The sequence below is a fragment of the Sinohyriopsis cumingii genome, chromosome 13 (genome assembly GCF_028554795.1).
Source record: "Sinohyriopsis cumingii isolate HCF-2022 chromosome 13, ASM2855479v2, whole genome shotgun sequence".
NCBI classification, from domain to species: domain Eukaryota; kingdom Metazoa; phylum Mollusca; class Bivalvia; order Unionida; family Unionidae; genus Sinohyriopsis; species Sinohyriopsis cumingii.
Genome location: NC_142973.1, coordinates 17,928,622 through 17,941,553, shown reverse-complemented (window position 1 = coordinate 17,941,553; position 12,932 = coordinate 17,928,622). Strand labels below are relative to the sequence as shown.

Below are 12,932 nucleotides of genomic sequence, written 5' to 3'. Positions count from 1 at the left end.
ATTCAACACCATTTGTATCAACATACATGGCTACACCACTCATTCAATAGATGCTGAAAATGAGTGGTTTGTGTACCTATAAACGGCCATGTTGGTCCTGAGGTATGGAAGAGTTCATTTCAGATATAGGACTGAGCATTAATGGGAGCTGTTTAGAGCTGCCAATGGGTTCCTATTTACCTTATACAAATTTTCTGCCTCTGCAAGAGTCCCCATAAGTCCTAGGCTTGTATAGGCAGCACTCACTTTGTTTTTAAGTTGACAATCCTTAAATGAGCCACGAATTTAATTCATATACTTGGCTAATTAGAGTTCTGTCTCTTCCAGTAAATGTTTGACCTTAATCTGTTAGCTTTCTTTCCCACCAGACAACACTTTGAGTGAACTGTAAGTGATACTTGCTCAGTAACAGAAGGGGGTTATTTGACCTTGTTGCACAATTGACACATCTTCTGTTGCAACATTTAATAGATTTGACATATAATAATGGTGGTCTCACGAGTCGAGGAAGACAAGTTGTGCGATCTCATTCAACGGTGGACGCGCATGTGGCTCCTGAGTCCAAATTCTGATGCACACAGGTGGTTGCAGGTGGGGCATGTTAAAGCTATGTTAAAAATATGATTTCACATACTGTATGATTAAAGTGTTACTTACAAAGCCCCAACCGCTCCGGTGGCCTAGTGGTTAGAGCATCCACCTCGGATGTGGGAGGTTGCAGGTTCGATCCCTGGCCAAGTCATACCAAAGACTTCCAAAAATGGTACTAACAGCTGCCTCGCTTGGCGTTCAGCATTAAGAAGTTAGTGTTAGGACTGGTCGGCATGGTGTCAGGATAATGTGACTGGGTGGGACATCATGCTACATGTCTGCGGCATGATGCCCCAGTGCTAGACATCACTATAAACTGCCACATTGCAGACATCGTAGTGATATGACTGAAAAAAATGTTAAAGCTACGTTAAAAATATGAATCTCACACACACACACTTACAGAGCCCAAGCTCAGTCTCTACAAAAGCACCAGCATGTAACAAGAAGCAGAGGAAAGGGATATTTATGATGACTAAACCATGGAGATTTACTAGATGATGATTGAGGATTTTAGAACTTTATCAGGCAATGAGTTTTGAGTTTTGGACTTTGTACCGGATGACATTCGTGACATTTATAGGATACTGTGAATTTAAAAAAAGGTGGACTTAACGTTAATTGTTTGTTTGTATGACACGTGGAATTAACACATTATGGGATTTTGTGAGTATGATCATTCAGAACTTTTTGTACACCACTATGTGACCTATAATTCATTTTATGGATTAACATATAAATGGATTATTTTAAATCCATTTATAGACCACTCCAGTGGCCTAGTGGTTAGATCATCCACCTTGGATGTGGGAGGTCGTGGGTTCGAACCCCAGCTAGGTCATACCAATGACTTACAAAATGGTATTAAAAGCTTCCCCACTTGGTGCTCATCATTAAGATGCTATTGTTAGGACTGGTTGTTGTTGTAGGGTTTAATGCCATTTTTCAGCACAATATAGGCTATACATGGCAGCTAGTATAACTGGTGGAGGAAGAACCCTGGAAAACCCTGGGAAGAACCACTGACCCATGAGAAGCTACTAACAAGCTTTCTCACATAACCATGTTAGCTGAGCCTGAGCCTGAGACTCGAACCCACGCAGACAGAGGTGAGATGGCAATGATCCGTAATGGTGAGCGCTTTAGACTATTCTGCCACTCGGGGCCCCTGTTAGGACTGGTTGGCCTGGTGTCAAGGTAATGTTACTCAGTGAGGCATGCTGCTACATGTCTGCTGCATGATGCCCCAGTGTTAGACTGTTAACTTTGACATCACAATAAACTGCCACATTGCAGACATCGTAGCGATATGACTGAATTTTTAAAAAAAGTTACATTAAAAATCACTCACAAATACAAATCCATTTATGGTGAGGTCACATAGCAGCTGATTCTTAGTTATCTATATATCTAGTTGGGCTTATTTATTTATTTTTAAATTTGTAACCCTGGCTCGCTGATGACAAGTCATCTCTTCATTCGCATCTGATTTGCAAAATAATTGTACACTTCAACCACTGAACAAATACACGTTTGCATGCTCTTCGTGCCAGTGTCAACCTGCAAATAGTGAAGCATTTTTTGGTGAAAAATTACTGATGTTCTTCACCACTCTAGTGGTCTAATTGGTTAGAATATCTGCCTCAGATGCGGTAGGTCATGGGTTTAAACATCAGCAGAGTAGTACCAAATATTTATAAAAATGGTACTAATAGCTGCCTTGCTTGGCACTCAGCATTAAGGTTATTGTTCGAACCGGTTGGCCTGAAGTCAGAATAATGTGACTGGGTGGGACATTATGCTACATGTCTGTGGCATGATGCCCAGTGCTAGACATAACTATAAACGCCACACTGCAGACGTCATAGCATTATGACTGAAATTTTTTTAAAGCTCTAAAAATCCAAATCACACACACACACACTGATTCTTTTCAGATTCAAGTGGTGGTATGAATATGCAAAATGAATGGTAGAATGAAGGATGGTGTGGAGTTCATGCTAAACGAGGATGATGCTTTTAAAACGATGTCAGATACCAAGTTAAATGAACTACTTAAAAGGAAGCCATAATTTCTCTTAGACATCCATCATAATTTTTTTAAATTTATCAAATTGCCTCCTATCATGTATTTTGAAAATCTTACTGTTGCTATTTATCCCTGATGGTGATATCATGACTTCCTGTGATGTTTACTTGGTGTTATGTATATTTAATTTGTTATTTTGTTTGTTGTTTTTTTTTTCTTCTCCATAATTGTATTTTGGACTTGACCTTGTTCAAAATCAAGGTCATTGTGTTTCTGACCAGTAACTTTTATTTTTGTAAACAAATTTATGAGAGTGGGTTAAATAAAAAGATTATCAATAGAGAGATAAACATGTTTATTTGGTCCTGGTCTAGGACTTTGCTATTCCCCATGTATAAACCTGTTGTACATGACATTTAACACATTCTTTGTTATAATTTTAATAACAGAATTGATCTGTCCAAAACATTCTTCAAATGAACTTTGGACCTATGTCCTGGCTGTACTTAGTGTCTTAGTTTACTTGAAAAATTATTTATTCTTGCAATAACATCAGAAGCAGAATCATTTGTGTTGTTGTGTTCAGTTTTGATTTGGGTGAAATTATTTATTTAAATTATTATTCACAGGAAATACAAAGTGCTCTTCAATGACACGCTTGGACTGGAACATTAATTTGGATGTATTGTGACTGCACACATGAACATTTTTGGGCTTATTTTATGGTTATGATTTATGGTTTGTTTTTAAAAAGATATATATTGGCACAACATCACACTTCCACTGACATATAACCACATTCAAGACTAGAGGCACATTAACACATTCAGCATTGGATCTTAGTTAGAATACCTCGGGAATTTAATTAGAACTTTATTTTATCAGGACTGGTGATATAATTTTTTTTACTATATGGGATTTAATTTGCAATAGTGTAAGTTCTTTTTAAATTTTCACTTTGTATTCTATGGAAATAAATTATTTCTTGACTTTTACAAAACTTGTTGGTCTTTGCTCTTTTTTATTACTGAGTTTAAGACCATAGTTGTAATATTTGTCCTATGTAAAATGGTGCTGATCTGAGATTCAATATGGCCATTATGAATCTTGTTATTAGTTCTCATCGTGTATAGATGGGTGATCATATTCACATTCCACTGTTCATATGCTTCATTGAAAACCATTAAAGTACTGTGTTTCGGCTTTTTTAAATTGTCTCTGAAACTTATGAAATATTGGCAGAAGATGAAAAAATTGATGATGTTGTCAAGCAATGTTTATTTTATGGCATCTATATGCCACCTGTTTATGTCACATGATGTACTTTATTTGTTGATTGACAGATGCAAGGGATGTATTTTGACTTTTCTTGCAACAGTGTAAACAACTGTTTGTGTATGGCAGTAAAATATTTGCTAGTAACATGGTATGAATATATGTAGTTATAAATTGCTGAACATTTTCCATTTGCTTGAAATTTATGCTTTCAGTGTCGCAACTAATTTTGAAGAATTTGAGATTTTCCAGGTATAATCATGCTGATGAACATGTTCCGTTTACGTGATTGTGATATACTATTAGATTTGAAGTTTTAATAATAAGTTTGGATGGTGGATTGAGGATTTTTTCATAACAGCATTCCTTTATGGAATTAAAGAAGAAATTTGTCACATGCACTCAGTGAATAAAAACATGCGGCTTGAGGCATCTTAGATAGGCGAGATATAAATTGTACCCATCTATCCACTGTAATCAAGTGTAAGTAAATCTGAGATCACATTTCCTCTAAGAAAAAACATGTATGGCAATGACATCTGTAACTAAAACAGAAATGATTAAAATGATCCAACCAGCATTAATGTTTTAAGAGAATATTTAACTGGACTGTGCTTCAAATGACCAAAGTGTAAAGAACAATCCTTGCCATCAATGTAACAAGGTCACACAAATTTAAATAACCCAAATTTGAGAATGTTAACCAATAAAACTGCCAAACAGTGATATAAAAAAGTCTGTGAAGTGAAAACTTTCAACTTGATAACTATCATTTGGATCTGTTTCTTAATATCTTTAGTGAAAAAGCAAAATGGAGTCCAGTTACATTTTCAGACCAATTAATGTCTGTTTTCATAATTAATATCAATATTTATCATTTAAAGTAACATTGATTTTTTTAGTGTCTCTGTTATCATACATTATTTGGATATGTTTGTGGTATATGTATTGTGTTATAATGGTGTCTTACATTACATCTTTTGATCAACCAAAGAAATTAGGTTTTTACATAGTATCTAGAAGAACTATCTCCATTCATATGAAAATAAATTGCCTCATATCTTGTGTTTCACGTTTAAGTAATGGGCAAATTACAGTAACTGTGAAATTATTGGAAAACTGTAAAATTAGGTTTATGACATCAGATTATGTACTTTACATGTATATTCTTTTATTTATCAATACCAATCTTTCTCCGCCCAAGTCAGACATGTACATGTGCCTGTGTTGACAAATACATGTAGATGCAAGTTAGAGCTGAACAAAAGCAACCTCTGAAATGTGTGAAAATTGATCATTGATATTCTCTTATTGTTTTTCAAAATTTCTAAACAAATCCTTTGTTCAATTTTATGATTGTATTGTGAAAAGAGCTTGTAATTTGATAACTTAGAATCCCAACAAAATGGGTTAAATTTCATTTCCATTTAGGTACATTGTGCATTTAGCTTGTTAAGATAAGATCTGTTTTGTAAGTGGAGAAACAGTACAGTACTAATATTGTATTGTATTGACAGAAAAAAGATATACGTGTCTACAAGACTACATTATACATCCCAGTAATGGTGCAGTCATACAAGTTATACAAATAGACAACACTTGATTAGAAACTGTTCTGTGACTGAAAGTTGAAAATATGAGAAATGAGAAGATGGGTGAATCAGACAAGTTATTGAAAATGTTAGACCTTTACATGTATTTTGGTGTCAAGGGCATAGTATGATATTTTACCTGTTGGTCCTACATAGTTTTTCCCCAAAACAATGTACAGAAAACCTTCCTTTCTATAAAGGAAACTCAAGAAACAATGAAATTTTATTTGCTATTGACAGGTGTCTTATATGCAGTTGAATTAAGTAAGTAAACTTACGACAGTTGGTTTATAAAGTCCATTTCTTAATGTGCTTTGTCTTTCTATGCCATGCCAAAAACATTATTAGGGCAATATATAGTTTTTCTCTTTTTCAACAGTCTGTCCATTACACCATGGTCTTGTTTTACTCTTTGATCAATTTTACAATCATCATAACAGAACAGCTGAGTTTAGTCAATGTGTGTCTACTATGGTTTTTTTAAATAAATTCTTTTTGTCAAAGTATATATATTTGTCATAGGAAATAGATTGTGGAAACTTAGTAGTCAAGCAGTTAAATTATATATGTATATATATGGTAGTTATCAAAATACACACCTAAGACTAGGAACATAACCTAACTGGACATGCATATCAGTTAATTTTCATTCTGAAAGTGTAACCTCCACTGTTGATTTCTTCCAGCACAATTTTTGCTCATTTGCATGTTTAATCTGTGATAACTTGAGTCTAATGAATGGCTCTTGGACTGAATTTATATTTAATATCCTCCGATTTGTTTGAAACTGGATAATTATTCACTATTCCAATGGATGTTTATTTACTATTCCAGTGGATTTGATAAGTAATTGTGACAGTTCAGTTTTATATGATTTGTTACATGGATATATGTTAACATTGCACCTGTATAGATTTACATTTATCTAATATTTGATTTTGAAAGGTGGTTATTTTTTATCTTAAAATAACAAGGGAAAGAGAACTTTTATATTGGACTAAAAGTTTGTGTGATACATGTACATCATACAATGTGAATATTTTAGTGCCATCACCTTTTTAAATGCAAAGTATGATTTATGCATTTATAATAGATCGTGATTGTTGGATGTATCTTTCACATGACTTGCAGTGAATATGCCTTACATAGACAATGATTTTCTTTTAACACAAAATTTTGTGTTGATAACAAATTCTGTTGTGTATACTATTGGAAAATTATCTACAAAAATGAATAATACCATGACACATGAAATTTTTCATGTTCAGGCCTTAGCGATATTTATATTGGAACTGTTAAGATGACATAAAATTCTATGTTGGTAGTGAAAAGACTCAATCATTTGGAAGTTATTGCATGTCAAATGTAAATTTGATTTGAATTGTCATGTCTCGAATTCCAGTTTTGAAAAAGTCACGCAATTGTCAAAATGCTACTAAATGTAGAGACAATTCTATAACATCCTGTGATTCAGACAGCAGTTTCAGTGATTATGAATTTTATCTCAACTGCCAAAAAGGCGGGACAATTTTTGCCAATAGGGTAAAATTTAGAACTGCCCAACCTACCATCACACCTGCCAACTCACAGTTGTCCAAGAACAATTTTAACAAGAGAAGTCTACCATTGACACCTGCTAAAACCTCGGCAATTCCGAAACATAATGGAAATCAAAATCATAGCAAGAACAACAATCTTGGTCACAGCTGTACTGATGGTGTTAAAAAAAATAACACTGAACACCAATTTATAGAGCAGCATGACCCATACGCTAAGTGCCTGGAGATTGTCAATAGAGACAAGGGTAATTTTAGCAGAATTCCAAAGAGCATTAGGATCATAAATGGAGTTCAGAAATCTCCTGCTGTGTCAGATGATGAGAACAGAGGTAAATCACAACTAATTTGCCATTTGTCTCACTTTTTTATCTCACCTGTGTTAGCAAATGGTGAGACATAAGTAATGCTTTGTTTTTACTAATGGCAGAAGTAACAGCTTTCATGCTGAGGTTTTTTCAGTTCTACTGGATGTAGACCAGATAGCTTATTGCCTGTCATCCATACAACTATTGCTATTCCTCCTAAACTACTTAAGGATTGCCTTGAAACTTTGCACACATTCATCTTCTGGTCTAATTAGTCCTTGATGAAAATGATGTCATTCAGACTCTGCACTGACCATCTTGAAACTTCTATAATTACCACTCTCAAATGGATGGATTTATCAAGTTGGTGTTTTCACTTAAAGACTTCTTATTCTGTATTTTTGGTCCCAAATGACAATTGTGCCAGTCTGGTTTCCAATATGACCACTACTGAGCCATCTTGGAAATCTTGTTATTTTTGCTTCTTTTGAATAGAACATCATATTGACATGGGATTTTACTAAACGAATTGTTATGATGACAAGTTGAGCCAGCATGAAAATGTTATCACTCTGATGTCCAATATGACCACCAGCGGCCATCATTTTTTTAGCTACTCCTTCATATAAACATGGGATTTTCACTGAAAGACTTCTTAAGATATCTAATTCGTCCTAAATAAAGTTGGTGACGATCTTATGTTCAGTATGGGAGCCACTTTGAAAATCTTATTATTGCTATATCTTTGCTAGCCAAGGTTCTGATATAATGCTATCTACACCTTGGTGTATCAACCAGATATTTCTGTGCTTTGAGTCTGTGAATTTCATCAGCAAGCCGCATCATCCAATCAAAACTAATTTGTTCAAATTTGAACACTTTTCCTACATGATTGGGGCAAGGGGAGCACACAAGTTGAAAGGACTGATAAATAGCAATTCTTCACTGCTGGTCCATGTTTGTACAAAAACCTTCCACTCAAATGCAACTATAATGGCTTCCCTATAGTATGTAGTCATACTTTAAGTGTTAAACTTACAAAGTATCCTTTTGATATCAGTTACCTCCACCATTTCCAGCCAATGTACAATGTATCACTGTTATAAACTATTGGTTAGATGGCATTATGTACTAAGGGAGCCAGTTTGTGATATCCAATAGATGTCGCTAGGAAAGAGCACTAAAACATCTGTTCAATCCACCAGTGTATATAACATTATATTGAAACCTTGGCTAGTGAATTTATTGCTAGCGCTCCTGTACTGAAGACATACTGACATGAGGTTTCACCAAAAGACTTCTTATGATGTCTAGTTGGTCCAAAATGAAAATGGTGGTAATCTGATGTCTGATATGGCCGTCACAGTGGCCATCTTGAAAATCTTTATTGCTACTCTTCCTGAACAAAAAGTAAGATTGCCATGGGTTTTTCACCTGAAGACATCTAATGATGTTTAATTGTTCCTAAATAAAAATGGTGCTGCTTAGACATCCAACACGGTCACCATAGTGGCCATTTTGAAACTAGTGTTATTACTACTCTTGAATAAACTATCAAATCAGCATGGGATTTTACTGAACAAATATGGGGGGGGGGGGGGCTTTTTTTCATGTCCCAAGATTTATAGATTTATATGCATTAAAAAATTATAGCATTTTTGTTGTTATAACACTTATAGACAAAAAAATCCAAAATAAATTGGCAAGATTGCCGTACTGCACACAACAGTGACCAGCTCTTGTTCATTTAGCCTTCCACATCAGTAAACTGTCTTGAAAATCTTTCATGGCTACTTCTAGATGGTTTTTTTAAATTGTGTTTTCAGCAAAAGACTTCTTCAAAGGTGCTGCCAAGGCACTCAGTTGTGTGAATGTTGTAAAATTTGTAAGAATGCATGCACTTGTAGAGCAGTGATGCACATGATCTCATGCAAATTAGTTTATTAAAGTTGCACATATGAAAATGTACTCTGTTTATATACAGACTTTATGTAACATCCACTCTTAAAGTGCTTGTTCAGTTAGGCAGCTGTTTCCACAGCTGGGTTGTTTTGCTTGACATGAATAGTTAAACTAAATCTGATGGGCACATTGTGTCCTGGAACAAGCATAATGTCATAGTTTGAACCTTGTGCCCTGGAACAAGCATGTCATAGTTTGAACCATGTGTGTGTGTGTGATTTGGATTTTTGACATAGCTTCAAGAATTTTTCAATCATATCGCTATGATGTCTGCATTGTGACAGTTTATAGTGATGTCTAGCACTTGGGCAACCTTGTGTCAAGGAACAAGCATTATGTCATAGTTTGAACTTTTTGTGCCCTGGAATAAGCATTATGTCATAGTTTGAATCTTGCATCAAGGAACAAGCATTATGTCATAGTTTGAACCTTGTGCCCTGGAACATGTATTATGTCATAGTTTGAACATTGCGTCAAAGAACAAGCGCATATTTGAAATATGGGCCTCCTAGAAAACCCCAAATGGCATCACATGATTTCATTCATTAAATACTGGCTGATGGTAGTAATGATGAAATAATTTTGAAAGTTATGAATATATCAGATTGGAGCTAGGAAGGTGTTAATGGAGATACCAGTTAGTGATTCTGAGCCTGAAAATAGTGTCAAATATAAGTCTTATGTACATACAATAGACAGCGTGCCATTCAGTCCCAGTCCTTCTGCAATGTACTCTTCTTAAATAGAAGAATTGGTCTTATCTTGAATTTCCAGTAATATGTGGTGCATGCTGACTTGTTTCTGCTGGCGGTGTCAGGGGGGGGGGAATTGTTTTTGCTTTGCTAATGTATACATTATTTGGATTTAATGTTCATTTGGACAGGCATGGTTAGTTTTAGGTAGATAACCATGTGCTCTGTGGTCAATGTTAACTTGGGCTTCCTTTACAGAGATAAAGACCATACAACTTGGAGAAACTTATTTAACAACTGCAGCATTGATCTGCTTAAAAAAGGAAAGCTTCCACTTAATGCTAACCCCATGGTCTGCTAATGTTGATGTCCCATTTTAATTTACAGCTCCCATATCAAACAAGACTACATCTGGAAATGTGTCACGAGCTGTTGGCAGTACAGGAGTGGAGCCTGCCACATCAAATTCCACAGCAAAACCTCCTGCTGCAGCAGGTAAGTGGGAGATAATGATAATACTTTTAGTGTCATTGCATCATTTCATACAAATGCAGTAGTTTTTCACAGTAGCACAGTACAATGCAACTTCAAATGAAACTAGTTAAATAATTAAATGTTACTTTTAAAAATTTTGTATGAAAAAGAAGTAGGGCAGTATATCGGCAGATCACTTCAATCTGGTACAACTTCTTATACAAAATGTGATTATGTGCATGTAATTCAAGCTATTCATCTAACATCAGGGTTTCTATAAGAAATATAGAGTAGCCAAAGTTGAATGGGAGGGGGTCAGCCCAACCCCAAAGTGCGCCTCTGTTGGTGAGGTGTATGTGGGGCATACCCACCCCAGAAACTGAAATGGTGTCTATCATTTCAACTTCTTGAAGAAATGTCTTTTTTGGTTTTTATATATATATAAAAAATTAATAGAATTTTGTATAAATTTTAGATTTATATTTTGTTGTTTTTGTTTCATTTTCCTTATGATCTTATGCATACCATTCATTTAATAATAATATAAACATGTCATTCAGTATCATCTGCTTCATTGATATCAATACTGAACCATTGTAGTTTGTTCAGTTTTTTGAATGAAATGAATATCTTTTAATTATTTAGATGATGAACGAATATGAAAATAAACATAAGAAAATGCAGTTTTAGAAATAAATTACAGATTTGTCTCTAAAAGACTTGAACTAAGAAGACTCACTTATGCAGCATTTTAATATCAGTGGTGTATTTTATGTTCATCAGATGCTTGTATCTGTTGTATTTAGGTCACACTAGTGTTTAATTTATTACTGGTATCCTTCGTATATTTTATCAGAAAAGCATCTGTTTATCTAGTTGTCTTTGATGTAGGTTGAATTATGTGCTAGGCAAGCTCTTCAGTGATTTAGGATTAGACTGATCTGTATCGAATGGAAGGATGACAGTACTGCATTGAATTATGAAGCATTTCAAATGATTTTTGAGGTTTTTGACTAAATCGTTACCAAGCAATGCTTCTTGAGTTTGATTCCTCTAATAGTAGCTGGTGTCAGAATAATTTTAATTCCCTTTTATTGCTCCGCTTCATTATATTTAAATAATTCCTTGTGGCATTCAGTAATGCCTGTTGTCAAGTATGGGCATAAAAACAGTGAGGGACACTCACACCACCTGTCTTGCATGCTAATCCTAATATTCTACTGACTTGGGGTGATACCAGTGTTTATATTGGGGTGATCACGCAGCTCAGCAGCAAGTCTGACACAATATGGCAGTCTGCCCCATGGATTACACATCCTTCAACCTGGCCTCACTGTGGACTGCCGCTGGCTCAAGATTTTAGCTGCTGCTGTGCTCTGTTCATGCTGCTGCTGCTGCCCCCACTTTAGTACTAACACTGGTCTCTACATCAGTCTACTATTAGTACAACAGATTTTCAGTTGATGCATTTATTATATAGAGACTAGTTCACCGAGTTTAATAATTGTGTTTTAAGATCATAATAAGTCTTTTGAATATTCTATCAGGATGGATAATGCGGTCAAGTATAACTGTTTGTACAAAGCTGTGTGTAAAGCTAAGCTGCAAGCTGTAAACAAGAACAGCAAAAAGAAACTAATTGGTTATGGGATAAAATAAAGCGTGATGAAACTACATATGAATATGTTACTGCTGATCTAGCAAGTAAAGTGTTGGCGAGCAGAAGCAATCTTCTATATTTCTGGTCATGCACGAAAGCACCGGCACCAGTGGTGACTGTATTGAAGCCTTAAGTGCATGAGATTTCCTCTCCTGCTGATGTTGATGCTTTAGCACCTACGATCATGATTTCAGCTGCATCTGATGTGTTACCACCTATATTGGCTGGCGACGCTGCATTGAGTCATCGACTTCAACATGTCTGAACCTACTGCCAGGATCAAGAAAACAGCAGAAACTCCACAACATACCAGTGTTCAACATGACATCTCTGAAGCCCAAGAGCAGCTTTTAGCTATGGTGGCACTCTACAGTTTCGTATTTTGCATAGGGTTAGAATTTTAAAGAAAAAGAATTTCCCCGGCTTTCCTCACTGGTTGTAATGGCTGTTTAAAAAGACCTTGTATATCTTAGGTATAATTAAAAGAACCTTTAATTCCCTTTATTTTGGTGTATGATTGATGGACGTAATATGGGTTATAGAGTATACAGCTTGGCCTTACTCCAGATGTGCACCTTTCAAAAATGTGTTAGCTCCACTTGGTCATTTTCACTTCCTGAACTTCAGAGGTAAATTGTATTAAAAAAAAGAGCCGATAACTTTTTTTCACATTTTATATATTTGGTAATTCATTCATTGCACTTTCAAAAGCTGGTATTGTCTAGTCTGGCAAAATTCATTTTCCCTATTTTAACAGCTGCTATGGATAGTGTACTTTAGACTAATTCAGGCT

General features: G+C 35.2%; 1 protein-coding gene across 1 annotated transcript in view; it reads left to right on the top strand.

Annotated features, from left to right (window-relative positions):
- The window catches only part of LOC149785001 (carboxy-terminal kinesin 2-like), a 74,655-nt gene that overhangs the window by 13,825 nt on the left and 47,898 nt on the right, over window positions 1-12,932 (top strand). The window contains exon 4 of the mRNA XM_089978697.1: window positions 10,393-10,500. Coding sequence (XP_089834823.1) covers window positions 10,393-10,500 — 108 coding nt within the window. The remainder of the gene's footprint in view (window positions 1-10,392; window positions 10,501-12,932) is intronic.